The sequence below is a fragment of the Lactuca sativa genome, chromosome 8 (assembly GCF_002870075.4).
Source record: "Lactuca sativa cultivar Salinas chromosome 8, Lsat_Salinas_v11, whole genome shotgun sequence".
Classification (NCBI taxonomy): Eukaryota; Viridiplantae; Streptophyta; class Magnoliopsida; order Asterales; family Asteraceae; genus Lactuca; species Lactuca sativa.
This window is the reverse complement of record NC_056630.2, coordinates 294,650,636-294,667,898: the sequence shown is the minus strand read 5'-3', so window position 1 is coordinate 294,667,898 and position 17,263 is coordinate 294,650,636. Positions and strand designations below refer to the sequence as shown.

At 34.4% G+C, this 17,263-nt stretch overlaps 2 protein-coding genes across 2 annotated transcripts; both read right to left on the bottom strand.

Moving 5' to 3' along the window:
* Nucleotides 1-11,136: 11,136 nt before the first annotated feature.
* On the bottom strand, nucleotides 11,137-12,081 carry LOC111907297 (uncharacterized). Its single transcript, XM_023903072.2, has one exon. It carries the CDS (start codon nucleotides 12,079-12,081, stop codon nucleotides 11,137-11,139), a length of 945 nt encoding a protein of 314 aa, XP_023758840.2.
* Nucleotides 12,082-12,148: 67 nt separating this feature from the next.
* On the bottom strand, nucleotides 12,149-14,128 carry LOC111907298 (uncharacterized). The gene is made up of 6 exons (XM_052766762.1): nucleotides 14,120-14,128; nucleotides 13,994-14,002; nucleotides 13,891-13,920; nucleotides 13,391-13,714; nucleotides 12,570-13,286; nucleotides 12,149-12,457 (listed from the first exon to the last, which is right to left on the bottom strand). The coding sequence occupies exons 1-6, from the start codon at nucleotides 14,126-14,128 to the stop codon at nucleotides 12,149-12,151; spliced, it is 1,398 nt and encodes a 465-aa protein (XP_052622722.1).
* Between the last annotated feature and the right edge of the window lie 3,135 nt (nucleotides 14,129-17,263).

Below are 17,263 nucleotides of genomic sequence, written 5' to 3'. Positions count from 1 at the left end.
ATGTACAAGCGACTAGGGTTTAAGTGTTAGTTTCCACAACATGAGAGTTTGAATTGCAATATTAAATGGGACTCCGTGTGAGCATTGTATTTTAATGTTATCCTCCTAGCGAAATGTTGTGTACATGATTTATATTTGACTGATAGTTCTTTCATATTGTTGTTTTGGGACGGGAGGATGCGAGCCGATTCATGGGTTGCTAAAGTGATAATTAGTTTTGTAAAAATTTAACTAAATTTTTCAAAAATGTGTTAATTCTAGCTATATTTTATCTCAAATGAGTAAGTTTAAAATTATATAGCTAAAACTAAAACATGATCAAATGAGTCGGTGATTGAAAGTTGTTCAAAACATATTTAAAAAATTAAATAATTATATATCATTTGAAGTAAATGATTATAGCTTTCAGAACCACTGCCAGGGGCTCTGCCCCATGGACCCGGCTAGGGGTGCTGCCCTAGACTCCGCTGAAGGGGCCACAACCCCTTGGAACCCTGCACCTAGGGGTGTTGACCCCGGACCCTCGTATTCTCGATTTTACAATTATCACACCGAGTGTGCACCTCGTACCTCCAAGCTTGGTTACTAAATGAAACTCGACCTATCTTATTATTAATAATAGTTACACCAAAATATATTGATAACACTAAAATCACCAACAATTGTTATTGTTTTTTTCTCGTGAGCTTTCTATATGTGCATATTGGTTCATTAGTCAAGCAGTGTACAATGATTTGTGTGATTTCAATAGTGTTCTTACTTAATTATTGTTTCAAATTGAAGTTCTTCTAAGGCCAATGGACTAAGGTTAAGGTATTAGAGTTGGATTTAGATGGAAAGTTGATAAAATTTGTCAAATTGAATCTTATAAAATCATAATCGTATCCTAAAATGAAATTCCTTAGCTCAAGCATATGAAATATGGAAAATATGAATTTCAGGTGTACAATTTTTCACTAATTTAAGACAGGTAAAGCTTTCAGTTTAAGTCAACAAGTTAGTAGTTACATATCAAACCTTTAGTTTGACTATATCCACTATGTGTATGTATGTTTTTCTTGAAGGAATGAGCTCTAATTTTATGTTTTGTCATCTACTATATTCCTTATTCCTAATTATCTTTGTAATTTTATTACCAATTGTTCTGAGAACCTGATGTTGTTCAGGATTCTTGAGACCCTCCTCCCCTGAAGTTTACCTTCATTAGGAATGGTCGACTTTTTAAATCAACATCAATGGGCTGGAGTGAAGATGAGGAGAGCTTTTGTTAAATCTTTTGGGCCAATTCGATATGCTTTTCTACATCATGGTGAGAAAATATCAATTGGGGTTGCAAAAAGATCATATATAAATAATGGGAATTTCAATACATCATCTTACAATATCTATAAATGTGGACTACCGACTTATATGTTTTCAAGAACCATGATAAGCCCCAAGCCATGTTGGTTTACCGGAGGAGGTCCCACAAACCAAGGGGCGTGACTAGTACCAAAACTACAGCCAATTAGCTTCCAGAAGAGGGGAGTGTCCCTGTTTTATTGCTTTTCTTTTTGTTAGTTGTGTCATGGCCATTATCTCTGGAGGTGGTCCTTTTTGGTGGGGGACAACACGATTTGGGTCTTATGTAATTGTTTGCCCTTCTGGTCTAATCCCAGAGTATAAATAGGCCTTGTTTTCTTTATTTTGTTTTTAGCTAAGAATTTTGTAAAGAACTTGCTTCTTCATTGGAGATACCCAGGTCTCGAAAACTGGGATTATCAATACAAATTTGAGTCTATTCAGTATAGTTTGTGTTTCTTTCAACGCTCACTAGATAGATCCATCTTGGGTCTATCAATTGGTATCAGAGCATGGTTGTTCCACAGAAGAATGTTCCAGCGGATAAGAGGTTGGAGACTGTTGAAGAAAACCTGGGAAAAATCTTGGATGAACAACAGCAACAGAAATTGGTTAACCAACAGCAAGCAAGGGCGATTGAGGACAACAAGATCATGCAAAATGAGATGATGAGAAAGTTGGATGCTCTGTTGGGGAAATTGGAGAAGAGAGAACGGGGGAAGGGGAATGAAACACCAAACTTAGGTATACTCACTCCAGAGTTTAATTCCCGAGACAAGAACAGTGGTCAAGGAAGCAGCGGAGATGATGGTGCCGGCGGTCCAGGCGGAGGAGGACCGGGTTTGATCTTTGGGTCCTTTGATGGAACAAATCAAGGAAGGGGGCGATTTGAATACAAACATCGGAAGGTTGATATGCCTACTTTTGATGGCACCGACCCAGATGGTTGGATACTATAAGTTGAACGATATTTTGCGATTTACCAACTCGTGAATGAAGAAAAGGTGGAGGCGGCGGTACTCAGTCTCAACGGTGACGCGCTAGCCTGGTATCGATGGTCTAACAAACAGAAAACCATTGAAACATGGGAGGAGATGAAGATCTTGTTCTTACAGAAGTTCCGGTCGATTCACGGTGGGGATTTGTTCGGACAATGGGCTTCAATCGAGCAGATGGGAACCACCAGCGATTACATACGCCGTTTCATTGACTTGTCGGCGTCCCTGGACGAAGAGATTCCGGAAAGGGTAGCCATGGCGATCTTCAAGAAAGGCCTCAAGGATGAAATCAGAAAAGAATTACGAATGTGGACTCATGAACAGTTGGGCCGTGCGATGGATCTAGCCCAACAGATTGAAGAAAAAACCCAACCCAACAGCGGTAGCAAAACGGGCTCTGTGGGGATTAAAAACTCTACTCCTATATCCTCTAGAGTTAACGTCACTTCTTATTCCCCCAGCAACATCACCACCGTAAAGAAACCTAGTTCTTGGAAATGCAATTTGGGAGAAGTTCGACCCCTGACAGAAGCGCAAATCAACGGAAAGAGAGCCAAGGGACTTTGTTACAAATGCGACGAAAAATGGAACAAAAATCACAAATGCAAGTGACAGATCAATGTCCTCTTGGTGGAGGAAGAAGAACTCCATACATAAACCAATCCTTCTCCAGACGCGTTGATAGACCCAGAAGCCTGTCTGGAGTCCACAGAGGTGAACAATCCGGTGGAAGTCTCCCTGAATTCGGTGGCTGGATTAACCTCGCCTAAAACCATGAAGCTAACGGGAAGAGTTTGGGACAAACCCGTGGTTATCCTGATCGACCCTGGAGCGACTCACAACTTTATAGCTTCGAGGGTGGTCGAAGAATTAGGTATTCCGGTCACGGATACTGAACCGTACGGAGTGAAGATGGGCACTGGTGATAGTATGTAAAGGAATCCTTCTTCAACTCCAAGAAATAGATATTGTTGAAGAATTCCTTCCATTAAGACTTGGGAGCGCAGACATCATATTAGGCATGAAATGGTTGGAAACCTTGGGGACCACACAAACCAATTGGAAGGAACAAACCATTGAATTTGAAGTGGGGAATCAGAGGGTGAAATTGAAAGGGGAGGCTGCTCTGGGGAAATCATTGGTCACCCTAAAAACAATGGAAAAGGAACTAAGGAGGGAGAAGGCGGGAATGATGGTGGAATTCAGCAACACAGAAACAGAAATGCTTAATGAGGTACCCCAATTTCTAACTCAAATTCTCAACAAGTTTGAAGGAATTTTTAGGGAACCCAATGAGCTCCCACCAAAGCATCATTTAGAACATCAGATTTTCCTAAAAGACGAGACCACTCCGATCAGTGTCTGACCTTATCGGTACCCCCACTTCCAAAAGGACAAGATAGAGCGTTTGATCAGGGAAATGCTAACGGCTGGGGTTATTCAAGTCAGTAACGGCCCATATTCTAGTCCAGTGATTTTGGTCAAAAAGAAGGACGGGTCATGGCGGTTCTGTGTTGATTACCGGGCATTAAATCGGGCCACCATTCCTGATAAATTTCCCATTCCCGTCATTGATGAGATGTTGGATGAACTGCATGGGTCCGTCATTTTTAGCAAGTTGGATCTAAGATCCGGATATCATCAAAGTCGGGTCCGAACGCAAGATATTCCTAAGACCGCCTTCCGCACACATGACGGGCATTACGAATTCAAGGTAATGCCTTTCGGTCTTACAAACGCCCCTGCAACCTTCCAGTCTCTAATGAACGACATCTTTCGCCCATATTTAAGAAAATTTGTTCTAGTGTTTTTTGATGACATCCTAATTTATAGTTCCAACGAAGTTCTTCACCAAAACCACCTCACCATGGCTTTTGAAGTACTACAAAAACACCATTTGTTCCTCAATCTGAAGAAATGTGCATTTGGGCAACAAAAGGTTTCATATTTAGGCCATGAGATATCCGCCAAGGGAGTGGCTGCCGAAGCTTCTAAAGCTCAAGCTATGTTGGATTGGCCAACTCCAAGAAACATAAGAGAATTGAAGGGTTTTCTCGGACTCACGGGATACTACAGAAAATTTGTTAAGGGATATGCTGAAATCGCCACGCCTTTAACAGATCAATTGAGAAAAGATTGCTATGGGTGGAATGAGGCGGCCAACAGGGCGTTCCAACAACTTAAAACAGCCATGACCACCGTCCCCGTTTTAGCTATGCCCGAATTCAAGAAATTGTTATTGTGGAGACGGATGCTTCCGGTTATGGATTAGGAGTGGTCTTGATGCAGGAAAACCGACCCATTGCTTACTATAGTAGTACCTTGGGAATTAAAGTGCGGGACAAGTCGATTTATGAAAAAGAATTGATGGCAATAGTGAAGGCGGTGCTCAAGTGGGGGCCTTATTTGATGGGAAGAAGATTTTTGATTAGAACGGACCAGCTAAGCTTAAAATACATCTTGGAACAACGGGTGATCGGGAGTGATTATCAAAAGTGGGTGACCAAGTTGATGGGGTTCACGTTTGACATACAATACCGTCCAGGGGCTAGCAATAGAGTGGCGGACGCGCTGTCACGAAAGGGTCCTGTTACTTCTTGCAACACCATGACAGTGGGGGTGTGGCGATTTTGAGACAAACTAAAAGAAGAAATGATATCGCGTGTCAAGAAAGAGGTCCTAGAAGACCCTAATTGCCACAAGGGGTTTTCTGTTTTTCAAGAAAACCTGCTGTATAAAAACAGATTAGTGATTCCCCACCAAATCTACCCTCATACCAAATATCATTAAGGAATTCCATGCTTCTCCCATAGGTGGGCACTCGAGAGAAAAGAAAACATACAAGAGGGCCTTAAAAGAAGTGTTCTGGACAGGTATGAGGGCTGCTATAATGGAGTATATCAAAAATTGTGAAGTTTGTCAAAAGCACAAAAACCTAACCACTTCACCAGCTGGACTCCTGCAGCCGATCCCCATACCAGCTCAAACATGGGATGAAGTAACCATGGATTTCATAGAATGACTTCCAAAATCGGATGGATGGGATACAATTTGGGTAGTGGTGGACCGGTTGAGTAAATATGCTCACTTCATCCCACTTCGCCACCCGTTCACCGCCACCACAGTAGCTGACAAATTCATGCGGGAAATAATACGACTACACGAGTTACCTCTTTCAATTATCAGTGATAGGGACAAGATCTTTTTGAGTCAATTTTGGCAAGAACTATTCAGATTGAACGGGGTGGACTTGAAACACAGCACGACATACCACCCCCAAACCGACGGGCAGTTGGAGGTGGTGAACCGTTGTTTGGAGACTTATCTTAGGTGTTTTTGTTCAGAAAAACCGAAGAGTTGGGCAAGATGGTTGGCATGGGCAGAGTTCTGGTATAATACATCGTTCCATACATCTACAAAGTGTACTCCTTTCAAAGCCGTATATGGAAGAGACCCACCTCCAATCATCAGATATGAAGGTCAACAAACAACCATCGACTCCTTGGACCGACTCTTGGAAGATCGAGACGCAATATTGGATGATTTAAGAATGAATCTTTTAAGAGGACAACAGAAAATGCAAGTTCAGGCAGATAAGAAGCGAACAGAACAGGAATTCAAGGAGGGAGATCTAGTTTATCTCAAGCTCAAACCTTATAAGCAACAAAGTTTGGCTAAAAGAAGATTTGAAAAGTTAGCTGCCAGGTACTATGGACCTTACTCCATCTTAAAGAGAGTCGGTAAGGTGGCCTACAAGCTCGACTTGCCAGCGACTGCCGCCATACACCCTGTCTTTCATATCTCCCAACTTCGTCCTGCTTTTGGAGTTCCTATGAAGACCACGGAGTTGCCTTCTCATCTAGATGCTAACTTGGAAATGGTGGTTCAACCCCTAGAGCTCAAAGAGGTCAGAAACAAGAAAGAAAACCACAAGGAATTAGAGGTCTTAATCCAATGGGAAGGGTTGACTGAAGCAGAAGCCACGTGGGAGGATTTCACCAAGATGACACAACTATTCCCAAGTTTTCACCTTGAGGACAAGGTGAAGGTTTGGGCGGCCGGTGTTGATAAGCCCCAAGCCATGTTGGTTTACCGGAGGAGGTCCCACAAACCAAGGGGCGTGACTAGTACCAAAACTACAGCCAATTAGCTTCCAGAAGAGGGGAGTGTCCCTGTTTTATTGCTTTTCTTTTTGTTAGTTGTGTCATGGCCATTATCTCTGCAGGTGGTCCTTTTTGATGGGGGACAACACGATTTGGGTCTTATGTAATTGTTTGCCCTTCTGGTCTAATCCCAGAGTATAAGTAGGCCTTGTTTTCTTTATTTTGTTTTTAGCTAAGAATTTTGTAAAGAACTTGCTTCTTCATTGGAGATAACCAGATCTCGAAAACTGGGATTATCAATACAAATTTAAGTCTATTCAGTATAGTTTGTGTTTATTTCAACGCTCACTAGATAGATCCATCTTGGGTCTATCAAACCATTTCTTATGATGTTGCTGAAGTAAACTATAAAGGTCCAAAATTAGAATTTAAAAGTTAAATTTAGTGATTGATAATTGGTAAAATTTGAAAATGATTAAGTTATGTTTATAACAAAGGTGAAAAGATCAGGCCTTTTATGGAGTATGAGAGAAGAATCAAAGCTTGGGATCTTGAAGATGATGAAAATATTCAGGTAATTTAGAAAATGTTTAACTATTTTTGAACTGGGTCTGGACCCTAAAAATTGTTTAATATTCAAGACTACTTTTTAAGGGTACATTGTTTAATATTCAACTTTTTAAGGGTAAATATACAACATCATATACAAAACTAACTTAGAGTAATACTAACTAAAACTGTATATATGGTGGTGCTCAAGAAACATGGCGTGTATCAGTGATATCAAGGCTCTATATTCATGTTGGGTAATAAAGCATATCTTAGCCTTCACTAAATCAAAGTCTATTCTTAAGGTATAAGAAGTACCCTTTAGGTCAAATATCAGGTTTTCTTACCTCTTCCATTGGGCTTGCCTGCTATTTAAATTTATCTCATAGATTAATTATCTATTTTTAGGTGTCATGCAACCAGAAGAAAGACATCCCCATAGTAGAGGCTCGATGTGTCATCTTTAAAAGTACTTATTGTTCATCTATATGATCACCAGTGCCTTTTCTGTTACGCCACTTCCTATCTGCCACCTTTAATCAATTCCAATTCTTAGTTCTTTAGACTAAAGATTTTTAAAAAAAAATAAATGTAAATGTAATTGTTTCCATAAAAACATGTCGTATTGTGGTAAGAACGTATAATTTTGTTGGTATAAAAATGTATTTTAGTATTTCTGAAACTGTGGTTTAGAAGAGTTTTCATTTCTCTAGGTCCATGGATGAAATATATAATGCTTTGGCTGAACATGTGGTGGCAACTACAGCTTCAGAAACAAATACCAGTGTGATGTAAGTTGAACAGGCCGGTCCAAACGTATATGAGGCCCATGGCGAAAATAAAAAAGGGTCCCTTAAAGACAAATATAATAAAAATTAAAAAAAATATCATTTATTTTTTCATTATAAACGCGTTCAATTAGCAATAAAAAGCAAGTCCAATTGTTTATCTTTTGAGCTAGTTTGAGTTTGAACCAACTTTAGGCCCTAAAAATGATTTAGATAATAATTTTTTTTATATATATACACTACATAGCCCAGAAATTTTGGGCCCCTGGAGACGTGGATCCTGGGCAGTCCCCCGGATTGCCCACCGTCTGGACCGGCCCTGAAGTTGAAATAGTCTTAATGGCATTTATTTATAAATTATAAATTTCAAATATAATATGAATATGGTTGATTTTTATTAGATGTCAAGATTATGTCGTATGTTTATGGATACAATCATCTTGTGGGATTAGCTGGGCCTCTGGGTGCTGTAAAAACCACTATTGCTTCAGAGGTGGCTAAGAGAGTAAACAAGTTATGGCCTTCAAAAATCATGTGCATTTGATTTTTAACCTCCACAAATTGTTGTTGTTGTTCCATTTGTGATTTGCATTTAAAGAAGTTTATCGTGACAAACCTTTTCACCTACAATGTCTCAATTAAAAAAAATACACTCATCCCTATAATAATAATAATAATAATAATAATAATAATAATAATAATAATAATTCCGAGCCGGGCAACTTGGTTTTTTTTTTTTTTTTTTCAAGTTGTATTTTAAATGTCACCCTTATAGTGAAATATTGTGTGCATGATTTATATTTCACTGATATTTCTTTCATATGGTATATTTGGGACCGGAGAATGTGAGCAAACTCATGGGTTGTTAAAACGATAATTAATTTTGTAAAAAAATTAACTAATTTAGTTAAAAAAAAACGTGTTTATTCTAACTATATTTTATCTCGAGTAAGATTAAAATAATATAGCTAAAACTAAAACATGATCAAATGAGTCGATGATTGAAAGTTATAGCTCGATAATTGAAAGTTATCAAAAGATATTAAAAAGCTTAAATCATTGTATATCATTTTATTTAATCAAATTAGATTATCGTTTTAAGTAAATGAATTTCTAAATCATATGATGTTTCAATTCTTTATATAGTTGTACACCAAACCTGAGTTTTTAACCAAAATGAGACTATTGAAAAAGATATTTACCAATCTAGGATAATTTGAAAAATATTTACCAAACTAGTATTTTTCTTCATTTTTTTTCAATATTTCTTATTGTTTTTCTATTTATTTAAAATATCGGCTTTTTTACTTTTTTTTTTATTTTAGTTTTTTTACTATTTATTGTTTTTAAATATTAGTTTTTCTTAAATATGCATTTAACATAAATATGTAACACACAAAAGAGCTTTATTATTTTGATTCATTATATGTCTATTTGATTAATTTTTTTCTACCGTTTATATAGTGATTACGAGTTTATTTTAATTTTCTTATCATTTATTTATACATATATTTTAAAAACTTAACCCTTTACAAAAATAAGTTTTTTCTCATATCTTTATTTATACAACCTTTGCATGCTTTTTAATTGAGTTTCTTTACATTGAAAATAAAATATAAAAAGCAAAAGTAATAGTTGTGTTATCAAATTTTGTCCGTATATATATTTTTTTACAATTTTGTTTTCACGTGTTTTGAAATAATAGTTTTTATTGATTTGGAAATTTGTTTTTTAAATAATTTTTACATATTTCGCTTTATGCATGTATTTTATGATTTCTTTCGTTTTACAAATTAATTTTTTTTTAAATTTGTTTTCTATATTTTTACATATTTGTTTTTATGTAAAGACATAAAAAATATGTAAACTTTTGCTTTTTATATTTTATTTTCAATGTAAAGAAACTCAATTAAAAAGCATGCAAAGGTTGTATAAATAAAGACATGAGAAAAAACTTTTTTCTGTAAAGGGCTCAGTTTTTAAAATATATGTATAAATAAATGGTAAGAAAATTAAAGTAAACTCGTAATCACTATATAAACGGTAGAAAAAAATTAATCAGATAGGCATATAATGAACCAAAATAACAAAGCTCTTTTGTGTGTTAGATATTTATGTTAAATGTATATTAAAAAAAGACTAAAACAAAAAATAAAATAAAAAAATAAACTGATATTTAAAAGCAATAAATAGTAAAAATACTGAAAAAAAAAAAGTAAAAAAGCCGATATTTTAAATAAATAGAAAAACAATAAGAAATATGAAAAAAAAACAAAGAAAAACACTAATTTTAAATATTTTTTAAATTATACTAGATTGGTAAATATTGTTTTTAATAACCCATTTTGATTAGAATCCTTATTAAGAGATAATCATTTCATTGGAATATCATTTTAAAAAGGAGAAAGATACAAGGCACCGTAACCTCATTCCTGAAAATTGGTATAAATCAAAAGAAGCAACATTTGGTGGTGATTTGTTGGTATGTAATCATATAAGTAAGCACCATACTTCATTGTTTATTAATGTGTTTGGTTGTTTCCATGACATAAATACACAAATAATATTTATAAGTATTTAATTAGAAGTATTTCTATAAATAAGAAGATTTAAGTATTTAATTAAAAGTATTATTGAAACGAAAAAGATTCTTAAAAGCTATATGTACGAAAAACTTAATCATGTATGTTTCACTTAATTTATATCTACAATTTCTAAATATTTAAAATTTTATAAATATTAGATATATATTATAGGAGTTGATCTGTATATAATATTTTTTCTTCATACACAACAATTTATGTTTTAAAAACTTGTAATGTATAATTTTATTAAGCACAAATTTTAATGTATGAAGAAAACTTAATATGTATAAATCACTTCCTATATTTTATATGTATTCATGATCCCATAACGTTCCGCTATCAATTTTGTATGCCAAATGAAATACTCAAATATGACAATCTAAAAGACCATATAACAACAATAAATGTTAGTGTCAAATGGGTCAATAATACAAAAGTTTGTGTTCTTATAAATAAAACTAATTTGTATTCAAATAATACCTCCAAATACAAGCAAGTAGAAGACTATTGTCCAGACTCATCATTAAAGATTTGTTCTTTTTTAAAAATGAAGACATTTTTCTTTTATGGTGGAACTATTTTATTATATAATTGTGCACAGGGGCGGACGCAGGAATTAGTAATAAGGGTTGCATAATTTTTTTTCCCGTCACACATAATATAAAACATTAAAAAAAAAAAAAAAATTCTGGTCAAACATAATATAAAACATCTATTCATCTAATACAATTTTTTTCTGGTTAAACATAATATAACAACGATATACTAGAATTTAAATTTGTCCTCTTCGTGCAGACATCTTTTGAAACCGCTCCATTACTTTTTCATTCTCAACTTTTGCAAGTGCTTCAGTCTCGACATTACACAACAATGCGTCGTTCAAAAATTCATCGCCAATTTTGTTACGCAAGTCGGTCTTCACGAGCTTCATCTTTGAAAAACATCTTTCTACACTTGCGGTCGTTACAGGTAATATCAAAGCCAACTTCGATAGCTTATAAACCAAAGGATAAGATCGATGCTTCCCCATACTAACCATCAAACGAGAAAGGTCGGAAATTCCTTTCAAACTAGCGAAGCGCTCATCTTTGATGCAAGAGTGATAAAATATCTCAAGTTGTCCTTCAAGGACTATCATATCTGAATCATCAAATTCATACTTGTATAACTTACCCAACTTCAATAACTTTGATTTGTCAAATTGTACAAATGAATCACAAGGGCTCAAAGCACCCATGTATTCTAGTAATTGGGTGTTTGTTTCACTAAATCGATCCCGATATTCTGTAAGTTGCATATCTACCACCGTGTTGAAGATTTCAACCTCAAAATGAAACCTATTAGTCTTTGTAGTCCTACGGTTTCTCGCACCAATATACAACTCTTCTATATCCAAAGTATCAATTTCGTGTGTTTCACAAAAAGAGGATACTTTTGGCAAAATGCTAGCAAACCCTATGTTTCTAAAAGATTGAAATGCCTCCATTGTCCCTCTAACCATCGAAGCCGCTTCTAAAATGTCTAGATCTTTTCTTTGAAGTTGCTTTGACAATGTACCCGTGAGGTGTAAAATGTCATACATCATATGTAAGTAAAACACGAACTCATATGATTTAAAATATGCTAAGATTCCAGATGCTTGTTGACGGTTTGCCAATGACCCTCCCTCCTCTTTCACAAAATCTAAAACTACAAGAACATCCGCAAATAACTTCATCAAACTTTGTGAGTGTGTTGAAATGTGAACCCCATCTTGTTTCTCCCGCTCGAACAAGTGTAGTCTCTTAATTTAACCCTCTTCCGGTTTCAAGTTCACCACTACACAAGCCTTTTTGCACCCTTTCTCTTGCTTGCTCTCGTAGTAAGTCTTTTCTTTTACACAATGCACAAACTACATTAACCACCAACGAAATTTGCTCAAAAAAGTCACTAACACCATCATGCTTCTTTGCTACAGCCACAACTACTAATTGAAGTTGGTGTGCAAAGCAATGTACATAAAAAGCTGTGTCATTCTCTTGTAATATCAAAGCTTTCAAACCATTGAATTCCCCTCGCATATTGCTAGCCCCATCATAACCTTGTCCTCTTATCTATTAAAATTTAAAACAATTAATATATATATATATATATATATATATATATATATATATATATATATATATATATTAAATTGAAATAACAAAAAAGTAAAGAATAAATTACCTGACTAAAACTCAACTTATTACTTGTAAGTACTTCATTTATGGCGTTTTTGAGTGTCAAAGAAGATGTATCCTTCACGTGCACTAGACCTATGAATTTTTCTTTCACAAAGCCAAGAGTATCGACATAACGCAAAACAATAGCCATTTGTTCCTTTTTTGAAACATCACTAGATTCATCAACTAGCAAAGCAAAAACATCTTGACCAATCTCTTCACGAATACTCAAAAGTACTTCTTGTGCAAAACATTGCACAAGTTCTTTTTGAATTTTAGGGGAAATTAGTTGATTGTTTTTTGGAGCATTTTCTAAAGTATTGTTGAAAATATCTTCACTAGTCTCTCGAATGGCTTTTAACACTTCAATGTATAGCCCTCTATTTTCCGAGTTAACCGACTCGTCATGACCACGAAATGGTAAACCGGTTTTCATTAAAAGTCTAACAACAATAATAGAAACGCGTAATCGAGCTTTATATTTATGATCCTCTGCTTCGGTTTGCCTCCTCAAGACTACATTGATAGCTTGTTTTTCCCTCATTAAAAACTCACACTTTTCTTTTGCTTTGTTGTGAAAACTATCAATACCACCCACATGAGTCCGAAATGCATCTTTTTTATTCCAAGTATCAAAACCTTGAGAAACAAATGCATCTCTCCCTCCTTTTTGTCCCATGAGGTCCCCACACAAATAACAATATAAACAATATGCACAATCCTTTTTCACACTATATTCCAACCAATCAAAGTCATCAAACCATGAAGGAACGAATCTTCTAAATCTATCACCTATTTTTTTTTAGGAAACTTATGTGCCCTTACTTGACACGGTCCTTGAAGCAAATATGCTCTTCTTACATCATATCTTATATTTGGTTTGTAACTTGTAATCAGTGGTCTATCCGCCGGGTCCTTTGGAAGATCCTTCAAGTCAACATTATCATTAGGTTGGTTAGAGCATTGTGTTTGTGGAGTTGCATTAGAAACCGAAGGGATTGATTGATTGGTGATTGGTGTTTGTGGAGTTGCATTAGGATTAGAAACGGAAGGCATTGATTGATTGGTGATTGGTATTTGGGAACATTCTTCACCATTTTCATTAGGATTAGGTCTTTGTCTTTTGGTAAAAAAACCACTTAGTTTAACCTATAAAAACATAACAATGACTTCAATAAAACAACTTGCTTTCACCTAATCAAACAATAAATTCAATAAAAACATAACAATTACACCTAATCAAACAATGACTTCAATAAAACAAGTTGGTTTCACCTAATCAAACAATAAATTAAATAAAACATATCAATTTCACCTAATCAAACAATCAATTCAATAAAACAAGTTGCTTTCACCTAATCAAACAATAAATTCAATAAAACATATCAATTTCACGTAATCAAACAATCAATTCAATAAAAAACATACCAATATAACCTAAGCAAACAATATAACTTCAACAAAACAAATCAATTTCACCCAAGTCAATCACTAACTTCAAAAACACATATCAATTTCAAATATCTTAATGAATTGGTAATTGGTAAAACTTACTTGCCTCATTATGAAATCGATCAAGACATCAAGTATTGTGAATCGTGATCCATCAAACCATTGAAATCGATCAAGCCTCAGCCCTCAAGGTCGATTGATCGATTGAATTTTGGAGGCAAAAGTCGATAGTCGTGCCTACTGCTTCGTGCGTCGCCCCTGCCCCTGTGTAATCTTTGATCGTGTTTTTTTTTTTTCAACCGATGGATTAATTACAATTTCACAATTAGGATTATTGGGCTATCTTTTTTACAAGCAATTAGCCCAATTGCTAATTTATCAAATTAAGTTTCATTTGGGTTTTCGGGCTTTAGACAATTGGACTAACTACAATTGAATAAAACATTTGGCTCGTTATTATTTTTTCGTTCGGTAATCCCGAAAGAGTGACAATATTTTTTTATGTAGTTGCACAATTTTTTTAGTAGTTGCACGATTTTTTTTACGTAGTGGCACAATAGGTAAAAATTAAAAAAAAAAAAAATTCTACTTCATACGCGGAAGCTAGGTGTTGCCGGTGCCACACCAGGCACCTAGGACCGCCCATGATTGTGCAAGAGGCAAATTTATTACATTTGTTTGGCATATGTATTATATTTGTTGAATCTATAAAGTATAGACAAGACGATCGAGTAAAAAATAGTTATAATGATAATTGATAAATATTAAAAGTGTTTTGCACATAAGAAAAAACAAATGATTTATAAATATGAAGTGAATCATACACAACATTCTTTCCATATACAATAATTTAGGTTTTATGGAATTGAAAAATATAACATTTTAAAACATAAATTATTATAGAAGAAAAATTGGTATATACAAATCAGTTTTTTTTAAAAATACATGTTAAGATGTGAATTACTTTTATTTAAGTCTTCTTTAAAATTTATAAATCATCAATTTTATTAATTTACTTGTAATTTTAAATGATTTTCCACTCGATTGATATATTCCACTAATTTCTAATGTAATTAAAAAGTATGGTTTTGCACATTCGGCATATAAAAGATTAAATATTACATTATTACTCCGATCAATACATATACATGGTATGCATTGGTCAAAATTAACACATAGTGTTAAAATAACATACAAATTATTAAAGTATATCAAAGTAGACTTTTGAACACTTTGGTGGTTATTTTGCAATAAAGTTTATTTACCATATATAAAAAGCTATGCACGCATTTAAAGTTGACCAAATTTAGCTATAAAAGTGAAAGGTCGACCTTTCTAAAACAGTCAACATATGCATTTTGTTATCTTACTCGATCAACTAATGTCTTATTATCAATTAATGTATTGGTGGAAAGATATCCCTCGACCCTCAGTCAAAGGTTAAGGGTTTAAGTTCTCTTGGACCTAAAATGAGTAGTTTAGGAATATTATAAAGAGTAAGTTTACGGTTTAAAAAAAACAAAAAAAAAAAAAAATTGATGTCTTATGTTAAACCGAAATACTAGAACAATTTATTTCCCAATCTTTTCTTCTACTTCAAGTTCTATGACATTCTACATGCTTATTATAGTTAAGAGTTTAGTGCAAGAAATAACAACCTATTTACGTAAATCTATTTACCTGTAAATCGTTGATTTTTTTTTTTTTTTTTTTTTTTTTTTTTTTTTTTTTTTTTTTTAGCACGTGCTTTTATTTCTCCTTATTACATCGTTGTATTTGTAAACTACAAAACTTAACAAAAAGAATTTCAGGGTATTTATGTGCATTCCTTTTGCTTGTAGGTCCACCAATGACCCATGTCTCATTAAATTGCAACATTTCAAAGTTTGCGACATTTTAGCCTAAAGTTACCTACTTCAATGTGGTACCACTTGGTCCACTACCACGAATCAATGATATTTATATGGGGTGCACAAAATACTTCTAATTTGACATTATTGAAAGACATTAAGCCATTTAACTAGTATTCAAAACATTTTTCTCGAACCATGTAACTTTTTATGTTGCAATTGTTTTGGAACTCATAAAATGTATAAATGGCCTGATTCTAATTTCTAAGGTCTAATAGACTAAGTTCAACTTCAAAATTGATATAAATTCTTAAAATGTAATAACTATAAAACACTTCATAGAACATATAAGTGTTAGTGTTATATTTTAAATAGAATCCACAATATTCTTGAACCCAACAAAATATATCATTTGACCTCAAAAGATAAACATGCTAAACAATTATCTATTTTTGCACGTGTTATGTAAGTGATGATTGTGTGTCGATTAAGAATGCTAGCTCAAACATCAAGATGGAGAATATGTATTGTGAAACATCAAGATGAAGAATATGTATTGTGCCCCCGTCATGAACTCAGGTGTGCTTCGATTTCTAAAAAAGTTAAACGTATAAATTTATATAATTCAACGGTTGATGGTTAAGGCTTCATGGAATGGGACACACTAAGGAGCTTTAAGCTTGCTAGTGTGCGCCAAACACCGCCCCTGGCTTGCGCTCTAAGGGGAGGCGCTAGGGAAGGGTCGCCACCACTGTAACGAGAGGAGAGAGGAGAGAGAAAGTTAAATCTTGGGTTGTGATTGATTGGTTCCTTTTTATTTTTTAATTTATTTTCCACCAAAATTAAACCTATTAAATTGACACACTACCATTCTTTACCGTTTTTATGTTAGACATGTTAAGCTTATGTGACTTCAAAAACATTAAAAAATCCTACATGATAATGTACTGAGAGTGCTACCACACCATCCAACCTAATAAACAAGTAGATAATACTTATCCCCAAAGATTTTGGTGTTTAAAGCATTGGAAGCTTGGGTAACTAAGACCGAAGGGAGTTGTTGTGATATACATCGCTATATGTCATGTTGTTTGTGGCAAACACTTGCTCGGGTCCGTAGTATATGCAAAGCCTGACATCTCAATGTCATGCTTCTCTCCCTTCTCCACCATTAAATTTTCTTACTCTATCCCTCCTCTCTTGTAATGACATCCATACACATTGATCCCTTTATCCCTTTCATCTTCTTTTGCCACTGTAAGTGTAGCATTCCAATAATCATAAAAATTTAAAATTTTCAAAAACAACCATTATCCATAATTGTTTAGAAGAAAATCCATTGTTTCAAAAGTAAAATCATATCAGAGTGTCCCAAAAGTCAATAGCATGAAAATAA

Bases quoted from the DNA above. Each gene is read 5' to 3' on its own strand.
- LOC111907298 (XM_052766762.1), bottom strand. The intron at 13,715-13,890 runs GTTTGATTAGGT...ATGTTTTTATAG, and splicing joins CTTGTTTTATTGAATTGATT to GTTAAACTAAGTGGTTTTTT. The intron at 12,458-12,569 runs GTAATTTATTCT...AAATTTTAATAG, and splicing joins ATAAGTTGAGTTTTAGTCAG to ATAAGAGGACAAGGTTATGA.
- LOC111907297 (XM_023903072.2), bottom strand. From the start codon at position 12,081: ATGAAGTTATTTGCGGATGTTCTTGTAGTTTTAGATTTTGTGAAAGAG.